This window comes from Rattus rattus, chromosome 7 (genome assembly GCF_011064425.1).
Source record: "Rattus rattus isolate New Zealand chromosome 7, Rrattus_CSIRO_v1, whole genome shotgun sequence".
NCBI classification, from domain to species: domain Eukaryota; kingdom Metazoa; phylum Chordata; class Mammalia; order Rodentia; family Muridae; genus Rattus; species Rattus rattus.
The window spans coordinates 24,905,550-24,930,921 of NC_046160.1; the positions used below are offsets into that span (position 1 = coordinate 24,905,550).

The 25,372-nt window shown below is 42.7% G+C and overlaps 1 protein-coding gene across 5 annotated transcripts in view; it reads right to left on the bottom strand.

The window, feature by feature from the left end:
• Nucleotides 1-3,462: 3,462 nt before the first annotated feature.
• Nucleotides 3,463-25,372, bottom strand: part of Ncoa1 (nuclear receptor coactivator 1) — a 101,779-nt gene continuing 79,869 nt past the window's right edge. For 2 of the 5 annotated variants that reach the window (XM_032909086.1, XM_032909087.1), the window contains exons 16-20: nt 24,559-24,961; nt 18,131-18,302; nt 13,997-14,180; nt 9,542-9,631; nt 3,463-5,764 (exon numbers count right to left, since the gene is read on the bottom strand). In XM_032909086.1, the coding sequence (XP_032764977.1) occupies nt 5,594-5,764; nt 9,542-9,631; nt 13,997-14,180; nt 18,131-18,302; nt 24,559-24,961 (1,020 nt within the window). In that variant the 3' untranslated portion in view covers nt 3,463-5,593. Of the gene's footprint in view, nt 5,765-5,849; nt 5,905-9,541; nt 9,632-13,996; nt 14,181-18,130; nt 18,303-24,558; nt 24,962-25,372 lie in introns of all 5 variants that reach the window. The other 3 variants (XM_032909091.1, XM_032909089.1, XM_032909088.1) reach the window with 3 other exon arrangements.

The following is a 25,372-nucleotide window of genomic DNA, read 5'->3' on the forward strand; positions in this document are numbered from 1 at the left end:
CTCAGTGGTTAAGAGCACTGTTCCAGACGTCCTGAGTTCAATTCCCAGCAACCATATGGTGGCTCACAGCCATCTATAATGAGGTCTGGTGCCCTCTTCTGCCTCTCTTTCTGAGGTCCTAGCTCTCACACACACACACACACACACACACACACACACACACACACACACACACACACACACACACAATTTGTGTGACTCCAGCATCCAGTGAATCAGATGATGTCATCTAATGCCCTCTGTTATGTGAACAACCCCCCCTCCCCCAATACACATACAAGTAAAAATTATCAGCCTTAAGCAGGTACGGTGGTATGGTGATACGGTGGTATGTACCTTTAAAGTAGTAGAGAAATGGAGCCAGATAGATCTCCATGAGTTTGGGGCCAGCCTGGTCTATGTAACAAAGTGAAACCCCATCGGAAACAACCATGATAACGGAGCCCTGGTGGCTCCCAGCCTTTCTGTTGGTATCTGAGAGTCTCATCTTTAGTGGTGGTTCTGTGTAACACTGAGGGGTTTCATCCCAAAGCTCAACATCTAACTCACAGGCCGGAATTTCTGAACTCCTTCGCCACAAGTTGGGGATTCAGTTTCAAGATCTGTGAACGGGCCTGCTCTACACTGCGGGGTGGGGATGCTGAAAGATGAAACGCAGGGGGAGAGAGCGGATGGCGAACTTCCTGTTAGAGCGGAAAGGGATAGCAACATTTGCCGCACTGAGTCTCAACCTGTGGGTCGCGACCCTTTCACAGGGGTCGCCTATCAGATAACCTGCATATAAGATATTTATATTACACTTCATAGCAGTAGGAAAATTACAGTTTTGAGGTAGTAACGAAATAATTTTATGGTTAGGGGTCACCACAACACGAGGAACTGCATTAAAGGGTCACATTAGAAATGCTGAGAGCCGCTGGCTTAGAGAACGAGAGTCTCTGCCGCAGGTAAGATGGAGTCTCCACCGTGGTAAACGGCAGCTCAAGCAGTTATGCCTGGTGATGTCCATGTCAGTCACACACCAGCCCATCAAAAACAGAAGCTATTTTTATGGCCTGGGATTTTTTTTTTTTTTTTTTTTACTTTGTTCTAAATCTTAGGACCTTTGGCCACAGGGATGGGAGGACTCTTTGATGAGAAAGTAGCTGGTCCTTTCATCGTTTTACTCTTGGTTTCTGCTTGGTAGGCTTCACCATCTAAAGTGAGCACAGACAAGAACGCTTCCAACTGTGATCCATGAAAACTCTGACTTTGAATTATAGACTCTACAATGACCCGGCTTCACGGAAAGGATCCTGATAGACACAGACTTCTGGGGTCTACCCAGGGTCCCATGCATGCTAGGTGAATTCATTATAACAGAGCTGTATTTAGCATACTTCCCAGAAGAAAGCTGGGTTTAAGTTCTACATGAGATTAAAGTCTGTAGACTCTTAACAGTCTTGAATCATCTAGTTCACGACAGTAAACCAGAGTCTGCAATTAAAAGACGAGGCTGGAGGGATGCCTCAGTGGTTAGAGCACTGCTGCCTTTGCAGAGGTGCCAGGTTCCGGTCCCAGCACCTCCATGGTGGCTTGCAATCATCTGTAAGTCCAGTTCCAGGGGATCCAATGCCTTCTGCTGCCCTCTGCAGGCATCAGGCTCTCCTGTGGCCCACATACACACATGCAGGCGATACACTCACACACGATACATTTTTAAAGCTGAATTTCATGTCCCCACATTGATAAACAGTTTTTTTTGTGTCATAACTCGGTGAAACTTTTTTCCTGTTTACAGCTCTCGCAGGTCTGCAGAGGCTCTCTCGAAGGTCTGCAGAGGCTGAGGCAGTGATCCTAACCACCTTAGAAAATGTTAGAGCACACATGTACATTCTTTGAATGTCTTTAATATTGTCACCAGCTACACATAGGTGGGTAGAAGGAACAGAAGGCTCTGCTTCTGGTTGGGTAGGGCTAGTTATGGAAGAGACCTTAGCTATCAGATGCTATGATTTCCAAACAAGGCCCTCAAGCCTAGCACAGGTTCCTACTAGAGTCGGCCCCTTCAGCTACTTTCCAGCCCCACCAGCTGACAGAACCCTGAGGGCTTGTTTGACCCAGAAGTCAGCTTTCTATGGCTCCCATCTCCACCTTCCTGTGCTCCTCAAATCTGTCCTGGACCCACCCTTCCCGGCGCTGTCTGCTGTACTCTCAGTACCTCACCTCCAATGTCATCTCTGTGCAAGGGAGCCTGCGCTGACCTCCAGGTGTGGCCTCTCTCAGAGACCTCTCCCTCCTTTGTGCCACTCCCCACAAGTTAGCACAGGGCAGGGGCCAATTCTGTTTTCACCCTTTCTTATTCCTGGAGCCTTGGGTAAGGAATAAAATATGTCGAGTAAGTAAATGATGGCAGAGCCTTTTGTTTTTCAATATTAAGATTATGGTAGCAATGAAAATAAAACAGGCAAAGAAAACTAACATTGCTGGCAGAACAGGCTCAACCTCCAGCAAAAAGAATGCATGGGCTCAATTAAATCAGTGGAACGTAGAGGCAGGGGAATGGTCAGGGACCATTCAGCATATTCAAGTGCAGGTGCGTTTCTGACAAGAGCAGTTAATGTCAGCACAGGATTAGCACTGTGTAAGCAGACAACTATCCTTTCTTTTGCTTGGTCAGCCCAAGAGGCAGCTTCTAGGAACCTCTCTGTTAATGGAATCTTCCCTAGACAAGACCACAAGGCAGGCAGTGTCCTCATTCTCGCACCTCAGCTTTCCTCACTGTTTCTGTCTGCTGTTCTCTCTTCACTGCCATTCAGGATAACTTTACACCAGTGGGAGGCCTCATCTAAAAGGAGTATCACATTCCTCTCATCCTATGGGAAAAATGTATTATTTCATTTTGGAATATGATTTTAAACAGCAGATTCCAAGTCTGCAATTATGTGTGGGGATATACATGAGAAACAGGCCCTCCGGAATTGGCTCTACTGAGGGTCTAAGTTTAAACTAAAATTATTATTGGTGTGTGTGTGTGTGTGTGTGTGTGTGTGTGTGTGTGTGTGTGTACACACAGCATAGCACTCCTCTGGAGGTCAGGGGACGACTTTCAGGGATGAGGAGCCCTCTCTTTCCACCATGGTTTCTAGGACAGAACTGAAGTTGCTGGGCTTCCAGATGCTGAGTCGTCTTCCTGACAGGGCCTAACGTTTATAGAGTGCACCATCACACTGAAGCAGCATCCTTGAGTAGAATTCCACCTGTATCAGTAACTGAGAGAGGTATGCTTTTTCACAGTTCTTTAGTGTTGCCTGGATATATGCTAGCCCCAGACACAACAGGGTTTACTCATCAGACCAATGGCACAGTTAAGTCAGCATTTCCTCAAGCTCCCCCCCCCTCGTAACATCGTGACATTGGTCTCATCAAAATCTTTCTATATGTCCCCTCCCCTCCACAGCGCATAAATGAAGAGACAGCCCATGAGGTTGTTAAACAAATTCTATTCAGTAGCTGGAAAAGTCAATTTCCTGTGGAATGACAGGAATTACATAGAAGCAAGCAATTTTATTTTCCTCAAATGTAGCAATAATTTTAATCTGTACATACATAAAACAAACAGTGCAATTATAAAACCTTGAAGGTGACATGCATACTTTAAGGTGCAGTGGGGATGGGGGAGGACATTAGCATCTCCAACTTTCCTTCCTGCTGTTCTTTTCTAGGTCCTTACGCACAAGCGCGGAGTCAGGAAACTCCATCTGGAATGCTGAATTAAAGGTGGACTTCCTGAAGTCTGCACGTTTATTATCACAAACAAAATGGAAACGACCTCTTAGAGCAGTTTGGTAGGAACTAGAGTAACATGGCTGGGCTTTCAAGCTGGAAATGGATGAGATCAGGGATGCACTTTCTGGAAAACTAAAAAAGAGAATGTCTGTAACTGAGGGTCCTATTTCTGTTTCATAGCTGCTACCACATGAGCCCTTCCACCAGTTTCAAAGTCCTGTAGTTTCTGAGTAGATGCTGTTCTTATGGAGTTGTTTGTACCAGGGGCGGTGAGATGCAGAAGGAAGGACCTGGGGAAATGGCTTCTTCCTTGAAGTCTTGAGTCCATGCTCCTCATCTGCATTGGTTCTTATGGCCTTTTCTCTGCCGTGCGAGCAGAGGTAGCTGGTGCAGAAGGTCAGTGTTGTCGCCCACAGGCCAGGTGTCGGGCAAGGTTAGCACGGGAGGTCTCCCTTGGCCTCTCTGGCCATGCTTGCTCAAGCTCTCCCAGCCTGTAGCAGAACTGCTAGCACTAGAGTCAGTTTGCTGGCTCCTTTCTTGGGGGGCCAGGGTGAGCCGGGATGTGGCAGAGTAACAAGACGAGGGCCTTGGAGCAGAACAGAGAAACACATTTGCACTGATGGAAATTCAAATTCCCAAAGTTATTCTGAGACAAAAAGAGGAGATTTTCTTTGAGCGCTGACTTCCCTTCATACAAGCGGCCTGTGTACTTTGATCAGCTCAGCTAGAATTGCTCTTTCCAGCGGTGCCACTTTGATGAGACCCAAAGTAAATCCATACATGGCTTCACAGTTACTGGGATAACGAAATTACCAGCCAAATGTAATTGCAGTTCAATCAACATTATATTTCACACACAAATTTAGAAAAACCAAGAGGATGAAAAAAAGCATAAAATTAAACAGAACAAAATCAATTTCTACAAGAAATCAAAATATATTTACAGTGAGATTTAAGGGAAAAAAAGCTACTCGGATCATAAACTTCATTTTATTTTAAATAACTTTAGCTACCTTGCTGTTAACAGAGTAAAAGCAGAAAGAACAGGCTGCCTTCCCCGCAGACTTAGTCAGAAAATCCTATCTACAATAATTGATAGAACTCGGTTCCTGTCCTTCACCCATCTTATCAAAAATTATTGCATTTTCCCCCAAACTGCATTTTTGGATTCCGTGGTGAACACACCCATTTCATCCTCTCTCCTGGAGGCATCGTGGTTTAAATCCATCTTTATAAAAAGGAGAAGGGTACATGTGTAGACGCAAAATAATCTCTCGGTGCCAACAGATCGGGCGGAGTTGCTTGAAGAAGCTGATTGTACGCACAAGCTGCCTGGGGCAGGGGAGGGGAGGCTGTGGTGGGAGGAGGTGACAGCCTTTGGTGGACAGACAGGTGGAGCCCCAAGGCTCTTCTTCCGGGGCAGGGACAGGGCTGAGCCAGTGAGGCGGGGCTTCGTCCTCCCCTCCGAACTCGTTATTTTGGTTTCCCTCCAAAAGCCTTTATCCAGATAAGAAGCCAATGACTGATTATAAAAATAAGAATAATTAACTTTTGGCTCAAGAAATAAGATTGTCCAACTGTTCTGCCTTGTTATTCTTTTCAATATCCAAGGCCTTTACAAAGAAGGAAACAAAAACACCACCTCTCAATCTCCCAACAAAAGTGAACTTTTTTCTTTTTTTTTTTTTTTTTTTTTTTTTGCTCCAAATGCTACGACCTGAAGAATGGCTGCAGATTGAGATATCAAAAATCTCAGAAAAATATATAATATATTTGTATAACTCTGCATGTCTATTATTTAAATTTCACATTCCTTTAAAAGTGGTTATTCAGTCAGTAGCTGCTGAAGGAGGCTCTTCTGCTGGGCCTGGGGGGTCTGTGGTCCTGACGTGGGTTTTTGAGTTCCCAGTGGACCAGGCTGGTTCAGGTAAGGGTCCCCGCCTACCAGGTTCACTGTACACTGGACGTCAGCAAACACCTGAAGCTGCTGCACCTGCTGGAACACAGATAAAAGATGTGTTTAGACAGAAGGGCCTGCCCCCCCGGCTTATGAGTGGGTACTACGTGAAGTGGAAACTCACTAGAGCTCCTCTAGTCTGTAGTCACCACAGAGAAGAACTCTTCTGTCTTCTTGTCCTACAAAAAGAAAATCGCTGCACTCATTTTGCTCAGGGTTCTGGAAAGTTCACACTTAAAATAAAACCAAACCTGGACTGGTCACGCCTCCTACAGTGTTGCCATCTGGACCCAAAGTGTCTTCCCTAACACTGTCACGGCCAGGGAAAGCCCAGCTTCAGAGTTTGGGGGTACAGTGGTGGGCTTTAAAAAATCACATGCTAATTGGAAAACTAGCTCAAGATCATTCAATGGATGAGTTTTAATGGGAAAATATTTTTTATGTCACTGAGAAATAAGGGCTTTCACTGAGTATTAGCAAAATAAAGTCACCGCACTCTGCCGGCACTGGCATCCTGAGGCTCACATCTAGACAGTTAGTGTCACACACTGTACACAGCTCCTCACACAACACAGAGCAGCAGAGACATTTTGTCTCTGATTTTTTCTCCCTCATAGACAACTTACTCAAACACACAAGCTCAAAAACCAATAAACATCATTTGAGAACAGTATAAATTTCCCTTTATTTCTAGTAGTATATTATAATAAATGAATGTATTCCTTAAAATGTCTAAACTTACATAGTTCTGACATCTCCTACTGGAAAACAAAAGCAGTATTAGTCTTTCCACACTAGCCTTATTAAAACATTGTCTACAGAATTGATTAAGAGGCCACACTTCCGAATGCCCCAGGTGACAAATGGAAATGCTTTCTAAGGTAGCTCAGTAAGTAAGACTTTTGGCAGATGTGCCTCATATTTAATAGGTTGTAGAGGATTTTATATTAGTAACATCTTATATTGGTCATTTATCACTAATGCATCCAGTTTATTCAACTTTTCTGAAAATGTTCTAAATGGAATATAAGCTGTTTCCATTACCCCCACTGCCCAACTGACCAGTGTCCTGTCACCAAGTGTCTGTGTCAGGCTAGCCTGTGGTCTCCTTAGTCTTACTCCCTTGTCTGCCCCTTGACTCCCTCTCTCGGACACAGACAGCCATGGAGCCCTTCAGTCTGCTGAGTTAGGCTAGCATCCCTCCTTCCCCGTCATCCTTAGTCACCAGCTTCTCGGGCTTGGCTCCTGGCTCTGCTGGGCTCCTTCCCTGATCTCTCTCTCACGAGACTGTCACACACCATCTTTGGTCCATTTCCAGCTGCTGTATCCGTCTCACAGTGGGTCTTGTAGCTACTGATCCCATTCTTTCTCTTCTAGAAACTCACAGGGCCTTCTTTTCTCACACCAGCCTCCCAACCCACGCCCTGCTTCTTCACTCCGTGTTCCTTTCCTCTTTTCTGTCTGTCCTCACGCAGCTGAACCTTGGTACTCCCTTCGTCTTCCCTTTTTCTGTACGCCAGTCTGCATGCCACTATTCCTGTGATGTCTCTAGTTCTGTCTAACTCAGTTTCCAGTTTCTGTCTGGCAAACACAGAATGAGGGATAAGAAGACATCGTGCTGGGCTACAATGAATGAAGATTATCACACTGGACTTTCACATGAGCAAAACAATGATGCTTTTGTTTTAAAAGCAACACAAAAATTCTATGCTTATTTGTTTGTAAGTATGAAATATTGGAGGAGAACATCATAGGTGATTTTCTTCCCTAAATATTTTAAAACAATCCTGATAAAGAAAGGAACCACAAAACAAACTAGAAAGAAAATTCTGCTTCTTTAAAAAAAAAGAGTATTTTAAAAGAGTATATAAAAATTATAAAGATTACATCAGATTCCAAAACGTTTATGAGGATGCCTGAGACCAGACCTAAAGAGACTTAAACTCCTACGTCTGCACAGGCAGGCAGAGGCTGACAGGGGAGCTGGAAACGTGCTGGCGAGGAGAGAGGACGCAGCTCCAGACTCCCCCAGTCCCTGCACTGTTCACCCTAACTCAAGCACTGTCTGAGGACGCTAGACTCTCAACACCTGGGTGTGGAGCCATCTGTCATGCTGCTCGGACATGTCTGTATGAAGGTGACTTTCAACATCTAGTGGACGACAACTGACTTCCATTTTCCATCACAAATGCCCATTTTTACCTCACAGGACTTAGATCAAGTGCACTACAGCTCAGCCTCTGGACACGGCCTCTGGACTCACTTCCCATTCTGAACCCCAACGTCCCTTCCTTCTCCTCTAGCCAACGAGTGTGTTAACAGTCATCTCCTTCAGGGATGGCTTTGTCACCAGGACAGAGCCCAGGTTCCTGCACTCAGCATTCAAGTCAAGTGTGACGCCATCTACTCTGCCTCTTGGTTCCTGTGACTGACACTCTCTCTCTCTCTCTCTCTGTCTATCTCTGTCTCTCTGTCTCTCCCCTCCCTTCCTCTGTCCTCAACCTCTCTCTGTCTGTCTGTCTGTCTGTCTTAAGACAGGGTTTCTCTACATAGCCCTGGCTGTCCTAGATTCACTCTGTAAACCAGGCTGGCCTTAAACTCACAGATCCACCTACTTCTGCCTTCTGAGTGCTGGGATTAAAGGCGTGTGCTACCACTGCCTACTGACTGCCATGGTTTCTTGTCACACACTTTTTGTTCTCAGTGGCTGTGGCTTCCTATAACTATATGACGGTATAGCTATTCCTGCCTCCGGATCCCAACAACTGTCACGCTTTTCTCCTTCACATGACCTGAGGATTGTTGTTCAAGCCTAGCTTAGTCCATCTCCCATGTAAATGTCCTCCGACCATCTTAGCTTCATTCATTGATTTTTTTTTTTTTCAGTACTGGGATAGAACCCAGAGCCTTCTGTGAGATAGACGAGCCACTGAGCTGTGTGTCATCCCTGTTTATCCTCTCTGTGGATGCTAGGATTTTGATACACACATATTTGGTAGTCTACCTTCTTTGTTTACACAACACTTTATATGCATGGTTCTGTGTGCTGCACCTTTAACAGGTCCCGAGAAGGCTCTGGGGGTGGGAAGATCTCTCTAGCTTGTGAATAATGCCCACAGTTAAAGGTCCTCCCTCAGGTTCCGTCTCTTCGTCTGTGAAGGAAAGGAGTACTACAGCCTCCACAGTTACAATGGAAGGTTAAATGAGATAGGCCCACTGTGGAGAGCACGGCCCCCTGCAAGTCATACATTTTACAGTGAGGATGTATGCATTTTTATGTCTGTGTGCCCTGACACCTGTCTTAATAGTAAGAGATCGAAGACTAAATCAGCTGCCAAAGTGAATTAACCCCACCCCTAAATTTAGAAGAGACCACCTTGCTACTTTGCTGTTCAGAAGCGCCCTGCTAGGGAGGCACAGTGCAGAGCAGACACTGCTTTGTCTCAGTACTGAACTATTCTGAGATCTTTGATTACAGCATTTTAGAACACTGGTTTACCGCAGAGCTCGTATCACTATTAGTGGCCACATCTGTGACTGCACTATCTGACCAGGAACTAAATACGCCCTTTGCCAGCTTATCTCATTTAACCTTCTCAACGCCCAGTAAGCAAGCATGTTGGCCGTTCTGTAGTCATACAGAGCTCGAGAGAACTTTAAAAATCCACAGTGCCAAGGCTGGGAAGGAAAGAGCCAGGGACCACACCCACGTCTGACTTCCAGGGTTCGGCTCTTAACCATGTCATGTGACGTCCTCCACGTCTCCAGAGTGATTGCATCTGCCAGCTCTGCACTAGGATTTTCTTTCTTACTGACCTGGTTTCCATCTGCTTCGGTTTTGAGAAGGTCAGTGGATGAGAGCTGGTTGCAGTAGAGGCCTGTGTGTCTCAGTGCTGGATCATTCATCTATTAGGGATAAACAAAGACCCAATTTTCAGCTAGTTGTTTAAGCTGAAAACCACAGTCTTCAATAAGACAGACAGGAAAGTTCTAGGAGGACTGCCAACCTAACAGCCATTTATGACATTGCCAGAGTCAGACAGAAGCTCCCTTGTGGGTAGAGACTATGAGGACTTCCGGATGCTGGTTCTGCTCTCTTGCTGACCTAGGTGGTTGCCTGGAGTGTTGTGCTTGTGAGAATCATTAAGTTGCATACTTTTCTGTATATTCTAATAATTGACATGAATAAAGAGCAAATTCTTTTTTCCGTCTGTCTTTCCTTGACTTACTCTCTCTCCTCTCACACAGGGATACACACTCAAGCTGATTCACCACCTCAGTTAAGAACCAGTAACAAAGGGCTGGAGAGATGGTGAGTTACTCTTGAAGAGGATCTGAGTTTGGCTTTTAGCACCCATATCAGGTGGCTCAACCCATCTATAACTCCAGCTCCAGGGGAGTCCAATGCCTCTGGCTTCTGCAGGCAACTGCACTTACATATGGGTGCACATACCCACAAGAATGCATGCACCTGAAGACATGCACACACCCACCTGCACACATATACATGAACACACACGCACACACACACACACACACACACACACACACACACACACAAACTTAATAAATCTTAAAAAGAAATCAGTAGCAAAGATCATATTTATACCACTGTCTGAATTCACAACAAACAAACGAACAAACAAACAAACCTCCAAAACTCAGGAATCCAAACCAAACTCCAACCCTCCCCCAGCCCGCAACCTGGCTAGAGTGTGGAACAAAGGCATTTTGAGACACCAGACAAAGGCAATGCAGAGCACTGTATCTCTGAGATCTGGAAAACTACTGGGGACTCCCTATTGTAGCAATTTTCTAGTCCACAGTTGAGAAGGCGCCTTGAGTTTAGAAGCTGTTGGAATTCCCAGGGAAGAATATCAAAGGAGAAAAGGTCAAAGAGACAGGTCTGAAAATGTGTAAGGTCCTCTGGCTCACAATGTAGAGGAAAGAGGTGCCTGAATAAATAACATGGATAATCCCAAAAAACCCACACAGGGCTCCGACCGGGTCTCTGTCTCAACAGCTAGAGTGGAAAAATGCCAGATTCGTGAGGTAGCAGGAAATACAGTAGAGCCTTACTACTAAGGCAAAAGTGCATATAAATACTGCTTTATGCCAAATAAAAAGTAAGACCCGAAAGGATCAAATTGCTTCCAGGGAACCTAACTGCTTCCCATAACAAAGATCAGAAATATTTTTAAGAAGATAGATAGTAAATTTTCACAGTCTTATGTTGAACAAAAAAATTACCAGTCACATATAGAACAGACAACCATGAGCCATAATGAAAAGAAAACCAGTGAACTGGAATCAGTTCCAGGACAGCTCAGGTGCCGGGACTTGCCAGGTGAGAATTTAAGATGGTTGCTTTCCATATGTTCAAGAGGCAAGAAGAGCTCTTACTTTGCCATTGCCAAGTCCTATAAAAGTAGAGGCTTAGGGTGCTCGAGATCAGTTGCTCAGTTTCTCATAGAACTCACTGCCATACCTAAGGAAGTCATTGCTGAGAGAAGTGTGACAGATGTTAACACTGACTGTAGGAGGACAGAAACTGCCCTGAAGACATACACGATGGTCTAGCACTTGAATTGTGAAGTTGCTAAGGCCTTAGAAGCACCACGTCCATCTTTGTGCACTTGTGTCCACCTGTGATGAGCTGAAATACTTCCAGTTGGTGGAGGCCTCCCTTTGTGATGAACACCAAGCCAACCTAATGAAGGTTAATGGCAACAAGAAACTACCCCTAGTGGGTAAGCGTCTGCAAAATTGATTGAGGGAAAACCCTGTAAAATGGTTACTGTATCTCGATAGTAGTTAAGGCTGTGGCAATGAATCTTAAGCCAAGGTTGTAACTAAAGAATACTTCAAATTCAAGAAATGAAATAATGAAAAACTGGCTCATTCAAAAAAGATAGAGAGCTGGCAAGAGACTCAGTCTCATCTAACAGGATGACTCAGCAGGTAAAGCACCTTCTGCACAGGCCCAGTGACCTGAGTTCCATCTCCAGATCTACATACAAGTGAAGGAGGGAGCTGACTCAACAACGTAAGAAGACAGCAGAGGAAAGATGAAAGGTATGTTAGCAATTTGAAAAAGAAAAGATTCATAGATAACATCTAGATATTGAAATGTCTGAGATGAAAAACATACCAGACAAAATTAGCAGATTAGATAATGAAAAAAACCAAAACAAACACATAGGGGCCTCAGATACAGCTTAGCTGACTAAGTGCTTGCTGGGGTACATGAAGCCTTGAATTCAATACTCAGCATCACATAAAAAAATCAGGTATGGTGGCACATGTCTGTAATCACAATACTTGAAGAAACAGGAAGATCAGAAGTTCAAGGTTATCCTTGGTTGGGGTCAGCCTGGGCGACAGGATCCACTCCCTCCTTCAGCCCCAGGGTATCAGTGAATGATCTACTATATGTGTTACTGGAGGGAAGGGATAGTGTCAGAAAAAACAAGTTTGAAGAATGACTAACACTTTCCTATAATTTGATGAAAATTATACATTCATGGACCAAGAATCTAAATAAGTCCCAAGAACAGGAAACAAAGAAAAGCATGTCATAATCAATTACTGGAAGTCCATTACAAAGAGGATAAAACGACAGCAGAAATAAACCTCTCATCAGGATGAGCTGGGAGGCAGCAGTTTACTGTCCTGAAAGTTCACACTGCCGCACTGGAGCTCAGGGAAAGTACTTCTGGAGATAAAGCAGGAACAGAGACTTATAAAGCCAGACTTGGCAGCAGACCTGCACCATGAAAAACACTACAGGAAGTAGGGAATTATACCAGATGGGCAAATACAGAGAAATTACTTAAAATTTAAAAACAGTTGACTGAAAAGTAATGATGTAGTGAGGCATATATAACATACACAGATATAATAGGAGTGATAACATAGGAGGGCTAAGTGGAAACACACTGTATAAGATTCTTCCACTACATATGACATGATGATGGCTATGGAAAGTGAAAGAATATAAGTGCTAAAGCAGAGGTAGTCAGACAGTTATATGATGGTGGATAAGCCAACAAAGTAGATAAAACAAAGAAACATTCATTCATACATACAAAAAGTCAAAAAGAGGACAAAGCAAGAACAAATAAGATGGACTATTTAAACCCAACCATACCATGGGGGCATGGTAGTGTATGCCTTCAATACCAGCCTGGCCTACATAATGAGTTCCAGGCCCAGCAAGACTATATAACCACATTAAATATACATGGACTAACTGATCTAATTAAAAGGCAAAGACTACTGAATTAAACAAAAATGTAAAATACAACTACATAAGGAATACCTGTTAGATATATTTTTACCCAATTATATTTTGTTTTAATCTAAAGGAAATAGTGAATAACCTAATCTAATAATAACAAAGATAAAATTAATTTAATTTTGTGCCTTTATTTTACTACAAGATGGGCACTGAAGGACCCAGTAATTGGGAGGTAGAGGAAGGAGAGCAGGAGTTCAAGATCATCCTCCTTCACATAGCCAGCTGTAGGCTAGCCTGGGCTACATGAAACCTTGTCTCAAAAAGTAAACAAAACAATACAGATTACTGAGTTACTAGGTTCTGTTTCCTTAGGCTTACTATATAATTTCTGGGAAACAGGAATTCAAAAAAAGGAAATCTATAGAAAAGATAGCCAGTGTTTGTGTGTGTGTGTGTGTGTGTGTGTGTGTGTGTGTACGTTTGTATGTATGTATGTATGTATGTATGTATTCTATAAAATTGTTATAATGTTATTCTATAATTCTATAATATTCTTGGGGGTGTCAGAAGAAAATTTGCAGGAGTCAGTTCTCTCCTTTTAACCTGTGGGCCCTATGGGTCCCAGGGACTGAACGCAGGAAGTCAGGCCTGGCTAGCAAGCACCTTTACCCATTGAGCCGTTTGTCTGGTCCATTCTATATTTTTTATTTTTATTTTTGTATTTTGTTTATGTGTATACCTGTACACTAAATACATGCAGAGGCCAGAAGAGGGTGTTGGGATTCTTGGAATTGCGGATAATTGTGAGCCCCCATGTCGGTGCTGGAAATTAAGCCCTGGTTTTCTGGAAGAGCAGCGGATGCTCTTAACCACTGATCTCCTGTTCTAACTTTCAGGGATGAGTACTAATCAGACAGTGAGAAGGGATAAAGAAGCATGGTTCCTGCTGATAACTGTCAACATACCTGGTTTTCCTCGGTAGTTGACAGTGCTGTGTTGTGTGTGGCAAAGCTGCCAACTCTGCTGCTTACCTGCTCAGAGCACACAGTGTTCATCCCTGGCATCTGCAGAGAGCTCATTTGCATCTGGCCCATCATTGGATTCATGTTCTGAACGTTTGCGTTTCCACCTGCCATGGACACGGTGATGCTCATGTTGTTGTACACTCCTGGCTGTGCAGGGGCAGGCTGGCTCTGGACGGCTTGACTGAACACACTGTTAACTCAAAAACAATCCAGGTTACATGCACTGTTCATGAACATGGGGTTAATGGGACTGGAGTTTGTTTTTATTAGACAGAATTCCTAATACAGTATTTTACATTTTAAATACATGTAAATATATATTAGAGCAGATCATAATTCAGGTACATTCTGAATTCTGCCTAATGGGCTTAATAATGAAATGGTTCATGTCCAGTTTCCCCCTCAGTGGTGAGCGTAGATAAATTTCACATCTTTTCTTGGAAACAACATACAAAGGCAGCTGTGCTTTGCAGAGAGCTTGTTTAAACTGAGCTCTGTACTTATTCGTGGTCAGGCTTTGGACTGTTACTAGTTCAAGGATCTCAAATGTAAGGTAAGTTTATTTTAGTAGTTAAAGTAATTTGGAATAAATTTCAAGTAAATTCAAATTGGAACTTTATATACAAACTCTGAAAAAAACTGTCAATGACACAAATGTATACTTCTAAAAGAAAACAGTTTGTCTTTTGTAAGATCTAAAAATACCAAATATTTTGATTGTTACTCAATCGTAATTTCTGATTCCAAAAATGATTTTGCCAGTTGTTACTTATTTATTCCTTGTTAGCTCTCAAGTGGTAAGTAGGACTTCCTGACAACTATAGCTTCAGTCCATTAAGGTAATCATACTGAAATCAACAAGCCAAGAAAAAGTCTATTCATCATGGATAAAGAAAAGTAGCAATTTTCTCCCCACGTTAATTATAAAACACTGAAAATTATAAACCTCAGAAACAGTCAATAATGCATCTATGAACCTTTCAAGTCTGCACAGTGTGTATGCTTGTTAGGCAGTGTTCCTACAACTAAAGGGACTAATCTCGTCTATTAACCTGCATTCACTTTCCAACAAGAACATTTCGCCTTAGCATTCCTTTGTCAATTGGTACCCAAGTCATCCCTGTGGGGAGCAAAGCTCCGTAAGTTAACACACATGGAAGTTCTAAGAACTGCGGTGATGTTAAACTGAAGAAAGCTTAGTTAGAGCTTAATTTTCCTTCAGATTTACACTCGGAACTGTATATTAACTTGTGTTCCTTTGGACTGTTCTTAATTACACTTTACTTTTTTCCATCAAGGGAAGAAGACAGACCCCTCTGTGGCCTTAACCACTGCTGTAGGTCAGCTAGACTCACGGCACCTTAGGTCCAGTTCTCATGTACCCTGCGTTCCTGTCCACCTCACAGGGATGATCACTGCTATTTTAAGTAGTGCTACTTATTTTTCAACCCAGAGAGAGAGAGAGAGAGAGAGAGAGAGAGAGAGAGAGAGAGAGAGAGAGAAAAGAGAAAGAGAAAGATGAAGACACCTGGTCCAGAGTGGTTCCCATTGGTGCTACAGATTAGTAATAACCAAAAAGGTCCTTGTTTAAGTACGTCTGAGAAACAGGAGGGTGTGGCTTTTACAGTGGTTCTACTGAGAACCACTCTAAGGTCTGTGTGGAGCTCTCCACACAGATAGATGAGCGTGACCCAGACACAGACCAGTTCTAGGACACATAGATTCGGTGTAACAGTTGGAGTTCTGATATCTGCCTTGGGAGTCTGGCCAGTACTCTGGCTATAGCTAAGACAGGAAGCTACTGTGATACAGGGTGCTATAGGTCAAGCGTGTTAGATGTATAGGTGGGTGGGGCAATGGCGTGATTTGTTGGTTTGTTTGATATGAGACGTGAAAAACAACAACTATAAGAATGAAGTTGTCACGTACTAAGATGGAGAAAGGTAGGAGATCAGGTTTTAGGAAGAGTATCAGTTAGGTTTGTGATGGCTTTAGACTTCTGAGTCTGAGATGGCAGTTAGGCAGTTGGATATACAGTATGACATTTGGGGAGATGTATAGCCTAGAGATTAGATTTTACATAAAAGACTAAGTGTACAGACACTTGCTACAGTAGGTCTAGAAGGAGAGAGATGGGTTGAATGAGGCCATGACTGTGTGTGAGGGCCTGGGTTGGCTGGCTGTCCTCTTCAGAACTATCATCTACTTCCTGTGGATCAGGATCTCTTACTGACCTGAAGCTCGCCATTTAGACGTATGTCAGAGAGCTCAGGGATTCTCCAGTCTTGGATTATAAACTGGGGCCAACAGTCCTGGCATTTTGATGTGGTTTCAGGAGTTAGGCAGGTACTCTATATTTTTTTTAACAGGGCCTTGTACTCACTAAGAAATGGAAGTCAATCCTGAATTCCTGATCCTCTTGTCTCTACTTCCCAAACGTTGAGATTACAGGTTTGCCACAATGCTTGCCTTAAGACTGGAGGTTATGGCCAAGAGAACAAGTTGTGAGAAAGAGATCCTAGGATGGATTCCTGGGCTTGCCTGGAGGCCAAGGCGCTTACCTCCTAGCAAATGATGGTCTCCAGCAAGAGAGACTAAGTAGGAGGGAAGTCATCAACAGCAAGAGAGCAAGAAAAAAAGGCGTTCCAAAATCCGAAAGAAGAAAGAACTTTAAAAAGGTAAATATATCAAATGCTGCTGACATGAATTGCACCTGGCACCACACAGGACACTAACCACTGTGGCAGGAACACTCTTTGGTGGAGAAGATGAGCCTGACTGGCTTGACAGGACGGGGGCGGAGGTGAACAGAGCACAGTCTTTCAGGGAATTAAAGTGCAAGGTGGAACAGAGACAGGTTAGTGAAACCTGTCAGCATGGCTTCCCAGTTGTTCCCCTTCCTTTCCTCCCTCTCTTCTCTCTTCTTTCTCCTTTACTTCCTCCCTATTCTCTGTCCATATCTCTGTTTCCAGGGACTCTACCTCATGGCTTGTATGTGCTAAGTAAGAACTTCCCTGCTGAGCTATACTGCTAGCCACTCATATTTACATTAAATATATAGGTGCCTCCAGTATGGAGCATTTACCCCAGGGTTTCACTGGGGAGTTGCTGTGTCTAAGCACAGCAGAAAGAGCTGGAAAAGGGGGCTTCGTGCCTACAGGGTGCAATTATAATGACAGACCATGCAGTCTTAAGTGAGTCAGGAAGTTGGGATTAGAACGCACTAAGAGGCTGAATGCTTCTTGCATGTTTCAGAGATGGTTCCACTCCCAACCCATTTACTCACAGTCTTCACTGAGAGCTACACAGTTCTCTCACAAAAGCTTCCTCTCTCACCTTTCAATGAACTTTAAGAGAATATGGTTTTATGTTTTCAACTTTAACTGCCTTACTTATTATATTGTCAGACTAAATGGTTTCCCTGTCATCAGAACCAAGACACAACCAAATTAAAATCTTTATAAAATCAAGTGATGTGTGAAAAGTTCAGCATTCAGAATTAAAAAAAAAAAAGACTCAGCGAGGTAATTTTATAAGCTAACCGGGTAGGATGAGGCCACTGAGACTCCAGACATGCAAGAGCGGGTGAAGCAGATGACTTTAGAAGCCTCAGGACTGTTGGGTATTGTCTGAGAGCGCTCAAACACTCTGAGTGGAGTGAGGCTATGTGAACTCTAACATTTTACTTGTGTGGCTTTAAGAAATTATCTGCTCTATTTTCAATAAAAAGATTTTCTTATCATCATAGTTTATAGAGAATTTATTTTAATCAGTGGATATCAAGTTTGGCCTTTTTCTGTACCTGAGATAACAACATATTTTCTACATCTGTCCTGGAAAAGTTGTTACTGATAGGCACGGGCCTCATCCCTCAGGTGAGTGAAGACTGGGGTAAGAAGGCCAGAGCCACTAGACCCTTACAATGTAAACGCACAAATGTGCCTAACTGATGAATTGATGCTTCATGCATTAACAATCCTATTTCCTTTTGCTGACAACAAAATTCAGTTCCTTCTATCACGCAAGTGGTAGTAACCAGTCTACCTGGATTGTGAACACACAATCACCTTAGGGAAGCATGGCTGCTCTTGTGAGCTGCAGAATGCCAGGGGTTCTCATACAGAAAAACCATCCCCTTACTTGTTGTTTCCCATTGTTCCTTGCTGCCAGGCCTTCATGTCTGGTGACTGGTACCCAGAAGTGGGTGGAGTTTGTTGGAGCAGAGAGTTTTGAGGAGGGATTGGCATCGGCACCATGGAGCTCCCAGGGCTTAGAGATGGGGCAAAGTTGGCCTCACCTTGGGGAACCAGTCCTGAAAATTGACACACATTAATTGATGTAAATACACCATAAATGTATCAACATCATAAAATAATAATAACAAAAGCACCTGCTATAATTCACTTAGAAATGCCTTCTTTAACAGAGCAGAAATTAAGGAAAAGTGGTCTCTTAACAGCATTGCAGGAAATCTTAGTACAAGTAGACAAACAAGCACGAATTCTGGAAGGGCTTTTAGTTGCTGGGATATTCACTTGTATAGTAGGACTATGTTTGATATTTTTCTGTTATTTTTTTGCTAATAAGAATTTTCAAGTGCAAAAACAATAAACATATAAAGTAGAAATTTTATCTGATAAAAAATAACTTGAGAAAGGAAAATAATTGGGCAAGAAAAACTCATATGTGAAATGCAAAATCATCAGAACGTTGTTGGCCACTACTTCCCAGGCTTCTCTGTGTGCTCTGTCTTCCTTTTCCCTCTTTAAAAAAGCTGTATTTATAGACGTGAAACTCACCCGTGGTGTCTATATTCAGTGACCTTAGTGAATGTACAGAATTGTGCAACCAACCATTACCACACTGCAGCTTAGGCATTTGGATCCCACCTGATTCCTCTGTGCCTATTCCTAATGGACAATCTCTGTCTGTATTCATGCAAACTCAGATCTGCATATAAACTGTTTTTTGTTTTTACGACAGCATCTGAAGACTTTCAGGCTGGCCTTGAACTTGTTACAGAGTCAAGGGTTACCTTGAATTTCTTACCTTCTTGTTTCAACCTCCTGACTGCTGAGATTATAAGTGTGGATGCTGCCATGTGAAGCTGGGGTTAAACCCAGGACCTATGCACACTAGGAAAGCACTCTTCCAGTGGAGCTAAAGCTTCGGACTCCATAGATCATAAGATACCATCATAAGATCCTATCTGGTCTTTTGTGCTGGCTTCTTTCACTTAGCATGGCACTTTTGGGATTCAACCATTTTGAAGCATTTGTCAGCTCAGTGTTCATTCCTTTTTAAGTTTAGAAACATGTTTATTAACAGACATCAATAAAACTATGTTAAGAAGAAACTGGTATAAAAATAGTATTTTATTTATAGATATTTTATTCTGTTGTAGTGATATACATCTCACTGTATGTACATATAAGCTTTGAAATTAGATAGTTGTCTAATTTTATCTTTCCTGTACAAAACTGTTTTGGTTACTCTAGGTCCTTTAAGTTTCTGTATACATTAGAGTATATAATATGGGGAAGTTGTCAATTTTTCTAAAAAAATGTTGAAATTTTGGATTGCAGTGAATTATAGGATCGATTTCAAATGAATTATTAGCATTTTTTTACTCTGCTTTAAAAAAACCCTGAGTGGGGCTGGGGATTTGGCTCAGTGGTAGAGCACTTGCCTAGCAAGCGCAAGGTCCTGGGTTCGGTCCCCAGCTCCGAGAAAAAAAAAAAAAAACCCTGAGCATTTTATTTATTATTTTTATGTGTATGGATGTCTGTGCACCACATGCATGAAATACCCATGGAACCCAGAAGAGGGCGCTGGATCTCCAGAGACGAGAGAGATATGGTCATGAGTGCTGGGAATCAAATCACGTGCTCTTATCTGCTGAGCCATCTTGCCAGCCCTCATCACAATTAGATTATTGAGGCAAGTCCTCTCTCTACAGTCCTGCCTGTCCTGGAGCTCACATTGTAGACCAGGGCAGCCTTGAACTCATGGAGCTCCTGCTGCCCCTGGTAATCAAGTGTTGGGATTAAAGGCAGGCACCTCTGCTTTCCTCTTGTTATTCTAGTTTCCATTGTTATTATTCCCTTCTTATGTAACTGTTTAACCAGCTGTTCCCACTATTTACTGTATTTTTTTAACCTATGCTCTTCACTGTAAGTTTGATTTCTATTTTATGGATCTTATCTATTTAACATGCTCAAATTTCCTTCTAATTTATTGAGCACACAGAACACATTCATAGTTTCTAATTCCTCAAAGTGACGATTTTTTGAATACGAAAGTTCCTACCTCATTCTAACATCTGTATGATTTTTATTAGTGTGTGTGTGTGTGTGTGAATTATATAAATAATAGGCCTCACTGTGACATTTTATGTTTGTATGCAATATACTTGGATTATATTAACTTCCTTTATTGTTCCCTCTTGTCTCCTCTCCCCAGGTCCCCTTTGTCTTCTCAAATAATCTGGGCTGGGTTTGGTAGTTACAGGCTACATTTTCCTGCTTCTTTGCCTGCCTGGTGGTTTTAAAAGCCAACCTTCAGGTTTCCTGAATTTTACCTTTTAGGAGCTTTATATATATAACTTTAAGATGATGTTTGAGTGTTTCCGAGCTTACTGTCTGCATTGTGGTTAGGTTATATGGAAACCTTAGCTCTTTAGGGGTCTTGTACCTAGAGAAATCAAGAACAAGATTTGGGTTGGGATTTATTTTGCCCACCTGAGGTAAAACAATATTCTACTTGACACCTATGAGTTATGAGGTTTTCCAGGCTGGTTAGAAGGAAAATGGCCCCATGTGAACTCTGAACACTTTCTCCTAATCTTCAGGCTTGCCGCTCAGTCCCTGCCACTCTTGCTGGATTCTGAACAGCAGTGCGCTCTGCCAGTCCCTAGGACTGCTGTCTCCTGTTCTTTGTCTGACACTGCTTCTCTCCCAAGGAAGAAGGAATATGGCCACTGTCACTCTTTCGCTACAACAGAAGCCCTTAAAAACATGTTTCTTTTCATGTTTTGTTATGCTAGTGCTTTCTTTTCACTTGTTTCCCTAAGAAATTGTATCTCAAAGCTGAAGGCTTTTCAAGACAGATGAAGTTAGTTATAAAAGTCTAGAAGCAGCTGATAATTTAGTATAATTCTTTCAAGTATTTTTCAGAAAGTCATGTATATTCTTAAAAAAGATTTATTTTTATTTTATGTGTATATGTGAGTGTCTGCAAGTATGTATCTGCACCATGTGCATGCCTTGTGCCTAAGAGAGTAGAAGAGAATGTCAGGTCTCCTGGAGCTGGAGTAATAGACAGTTGTAGTGTAGTGTGGTGTAGTGTGGTTTACCTTATGTGCCTGGCCCTTTAAAGGATCCCTAGGTGCTAGCCAACTGGCCCTTTAATAATTCTTAGGTGTCAGAACTGCTTGATCCTATGACCTTCAGTGTTAGTTGCCTCTTGGATTTTTGGGGAAAGGATAGGTTGTACAAAAGCTAGCTGAGGCAGAGAAAGTGGATTGGGCTAGCAGAGTGAGAAGAGAAGACAGTTGGTGCAGAAGATATTGTTAGAGATAGTTGAGTTGGGAGAAGCTGAGTTGAGCAGAGGCTAGAACTGTTGTTTGGAGCTGTTAGTACTGGGAAAACTGGGAGAAAGAACTGTTAAAGCAGACTGCTGGGGAACAGAGGGAGGAACAGTTGGGAGAAACATTTAGAGGCGCCGGGCTAGAACTGGGAGGCGGGCTGGCCAGGAGTTAAGAGGCCTGGTTACTGTTCTAAAACAGCTAGCCACTTTATCACTGTGAGCTGCCATGTGGGTGCTAGGAGCCGAACCCACGTCCTGTGCACAGAAGTGAACGCTCAACCCCCTCATATGTAGGCTGACCTCTGCTTTCCGCTGCTGTGTCCTTACGTCTTTACGCATACAGTGCAGATGCCTGTACAGAACACTCCGCTGTGCTGACCTCTCACTGACCCCTCCTTATCTTTCTGTGTGCTTAATCTGCCCAGAGATGGACTTAACTTACTCTTCTTATTTTCTCCACAGGCTGTAATTTTAAAAATACTTTAAATTTCTGTGAAAGCTGTAATTTGTATATTTTCTAAACTTTCACTTAAAGCTTAACTATTTTTAAAAAAATATGGTATAAATAAAGCAATGCATTCTTTGTGTGCATCTTCTATATGTAACTCAAACTTCGGTAAATAACTTAGATCTTTCCTTCATTTATGATTCCTGAGGGTACGTTTTTGTTTTTGACATTATTTTCATGTTAATGTGGGTGATTTTTCATAACTTCTACATTTAAAATTTTCTTTGCTTACAGTCTTTTTGTGTTTGATGTATTATTAACTTTATATGTGATAAAATAATTTGAGAAAAAAGGTGGATCCCAAAGGATAAAAGATTACAAAATACTCTGGATGATATTTTATAGGATTAAAATAAGCAAATAAGAGAACCCAAGCACATTGCAATACTGTTTACTTTTTTACTTTTTTGAGATAGGGTCTTTTATATAAGCCAGACTGACTTTGTAAGAGATATGTGGTTTAGAATGACCTTCCTTCTGGTCCTGCTTCCACCTCCCAAGTGCTAGGACTATGGGTCTGCCTGGTTCACACAGCCAGGGTCTCGTATATACTATTACCAACTGTGCTGCCGCCTCAGCCCGGTTGCCTACTTGCTCGAAACAATGTGTGTGTCTGAGCAGTTGCCTTTGTTTTTGTTGTTTTAGTGCTGACCTTTTATATTATCACCTAAAAATATTTTTAACCATTTATTTTAGGTTTTGCCCCATGTATGGATATATACTGTGTGTGTTCCTGGTGCCGTGGAGTCCAGAAGAGGGCCCTGGATCCCCTGGAACTGGAGTTACAGGTGGGGTTACAGCATCTGGTGCTGGGAACCAAACCTGGGTCCTCCAGAAGAGCAGTGAGCAACCTGTCTAGGTCCCTGTCCCCAGTTTTAAAATAATTTTCAAAGAGAATTTTAAAAAGTAGTTTTCAAATTCAAAGTGAAACTGAATGGAAGGTTCGGAACCCCTCACTCTGCACCGTTTCATATCTCCAGCTTTCCAGTCTTCACCTTCTCCCCCACCAGCATGGGACACTGTTACAGCCGACTGCCTACCCTGACAGCCATGTATGCAGAGTCCAGTAGACAGAAGCTGGCCATAGAGAAGCTGAAGGAGAGGTACAACTCTGGCCTCAGTGTGTCAAGTTGACTGGCAACAGAAGCAGAAGCATAAAGCTGACTCAGAAAAGCCCTTGCACTTGTGACTCCTTATGCTACCATAACCTTCCCCCCTCTTCCCTCCCACTTCCTCCTCCTCCCTCATTGTCTTGCCCCGCCCTCCTGCCGCTATCCCCACACTGCTCTGTCATCCCTCACTCCATCTTTTCTGGAACTTGGATTCCCACCAACCTCAAACCTGGTTTCAAAGCCCCGGAAGCTGGCTGCTGTCATGCTGGGGCTCTTTTACAATCTAGAGAATAGAAATGAACAACTTGCATCTTGAAACATTGTTTGTTATTCAATGAAAGGTTCACACTTTTATAATGTTCTTCTGAAGCAGCTCACCAGAGAACTGAGAACTACCATTTCATTTCACTTTGCAAAGTGATAAAGCTGCCCTCCTCCCAGCGCCCACCTTCTGGGTTTTGATTATATTATGAATGGTGACTTTACAAAATACCCTACTTTTTATAAAAGGTATTTTTTTGGTTAATCACAAAAGCCGGTCTGGAAGGAAGAAAATGTAGAGAGCAGATAGAGACCCGCGCTGGGCCATGCTGCCTGCATGTGACCTCCAGTTGCCTTCTCATGGCATTTGTTTCTAAGCAGCTTTAAAACTCAGGTTTAGTTCATTTATATAATCAAGGGTTTATTAATTTTTTTAAGGAATTGGTCATTAAATTTGCATAAACATGATTAAAGCATGATAGATTAATCAAGCATGTATTATCTCCACTGCTTTTAGACTCTCAAAGTGATAAAAAATAAAAAGGATCATGGTCTAAGATAAAGTAAAAAGTAGTGAAAATAAAAGATTAAACACAAAGCTTCTATAAATCAGAACAGTTACTGTGGAGGAAGTCAACTTATTCAGCTACCAGTGCTATCATCAGTAAGAAGTCTGCGACACTTTGTAAATATTGATTATCCTTATATAAACTATTGAAACAACATCATCCAATGACTGAGTTAATGGATTAAAACCTGCTACCTGAGAAGGACTTCGTTTGAGTAGATTTCACAGGGATCCAGGAGAGAAATATAAGTGAATTTGCTCTGTACATAAAATTAAAAGTTTGAGTCAGAAATCTTTACAAATCCCCTAACTTATTAATCTCAGCCGCCAAGCTGAGGAAAGTGTTAAAGCCCTCAAGCATTCAGTGGTGACTGAGGCTGGAGTCTAGCCTCGACTTTACTACTTATAGCCTTCCTCTTCAGCAGTGACTCCAAGCACGCAACAGAAGCACATGCAGAGCAGGGTGACACCTACCGGTGTCAGAGCAGGGTGACACCTACCGGTGTCAGGAAACAGCAAGTGCACCGCTTACCTGACCCTGGGTACTGGAAGACATTCTGCTGCATCTGCGGACTGATGCCAGTACCAAACTGTCCTCCCATGTTCCCTGCCATGCCTCTGTTCACCATGCTGCTGCGGGTGGCCAAGGATGCCTCAGGATTTGCTGCCAGTTGAGAGAAAGGACTGGTAGAAGCAGGTGGGGTTCCTGGATTTGTACCATAGTTTGGTGGGTAGGGGAACTGCTGTGGAGCACCCTGAGGAAGACGGGGGTTCCCCATTTGAACTGGGAGTCCGGATGAAGGAGGGATGTTGTTCCCAAAGCTTTGGTGCCTCATGAGCATGGCTCTTTGCTGCTGGATAATTTGCCTCTGTCGATGCTGCTGACTGTACAGCTCCCGTTGGCGCTGTGCCAACATCTGAGCATTCAGGGGTGGCTACAAAGAAGGAAAGATATCTTACTTATTACAATTATTATAATCATCTACCTGCTTTGGAATGCTTATAGGATAAAGCCCAGTAGCATGAAGCAAAATAAAATGTAGCAAACCAGCATGTTACAAGCAAAGCCAAAATGGAGGATTGCATAAGAAAAATCACAGGAGAAAAATAACTATATTTTATTTATTTTTTAAAATTTATTTCATGTGTATATCACATACATGCAGGAGTCTGCTGTGGTCAGAAGAGGGCGTCAGATCCCCTGATATTGAAGTTACCCTTGGTTGTGAGCCACCCTAAGGAAGAGCAGCCAGTACTTTAAACTGAACTGCTGAACCATCTCTCCAGCCCGTTAGTACATTTTATAGGACACAAAGTAGCTAAGACATGCTAAGATAATACCTATT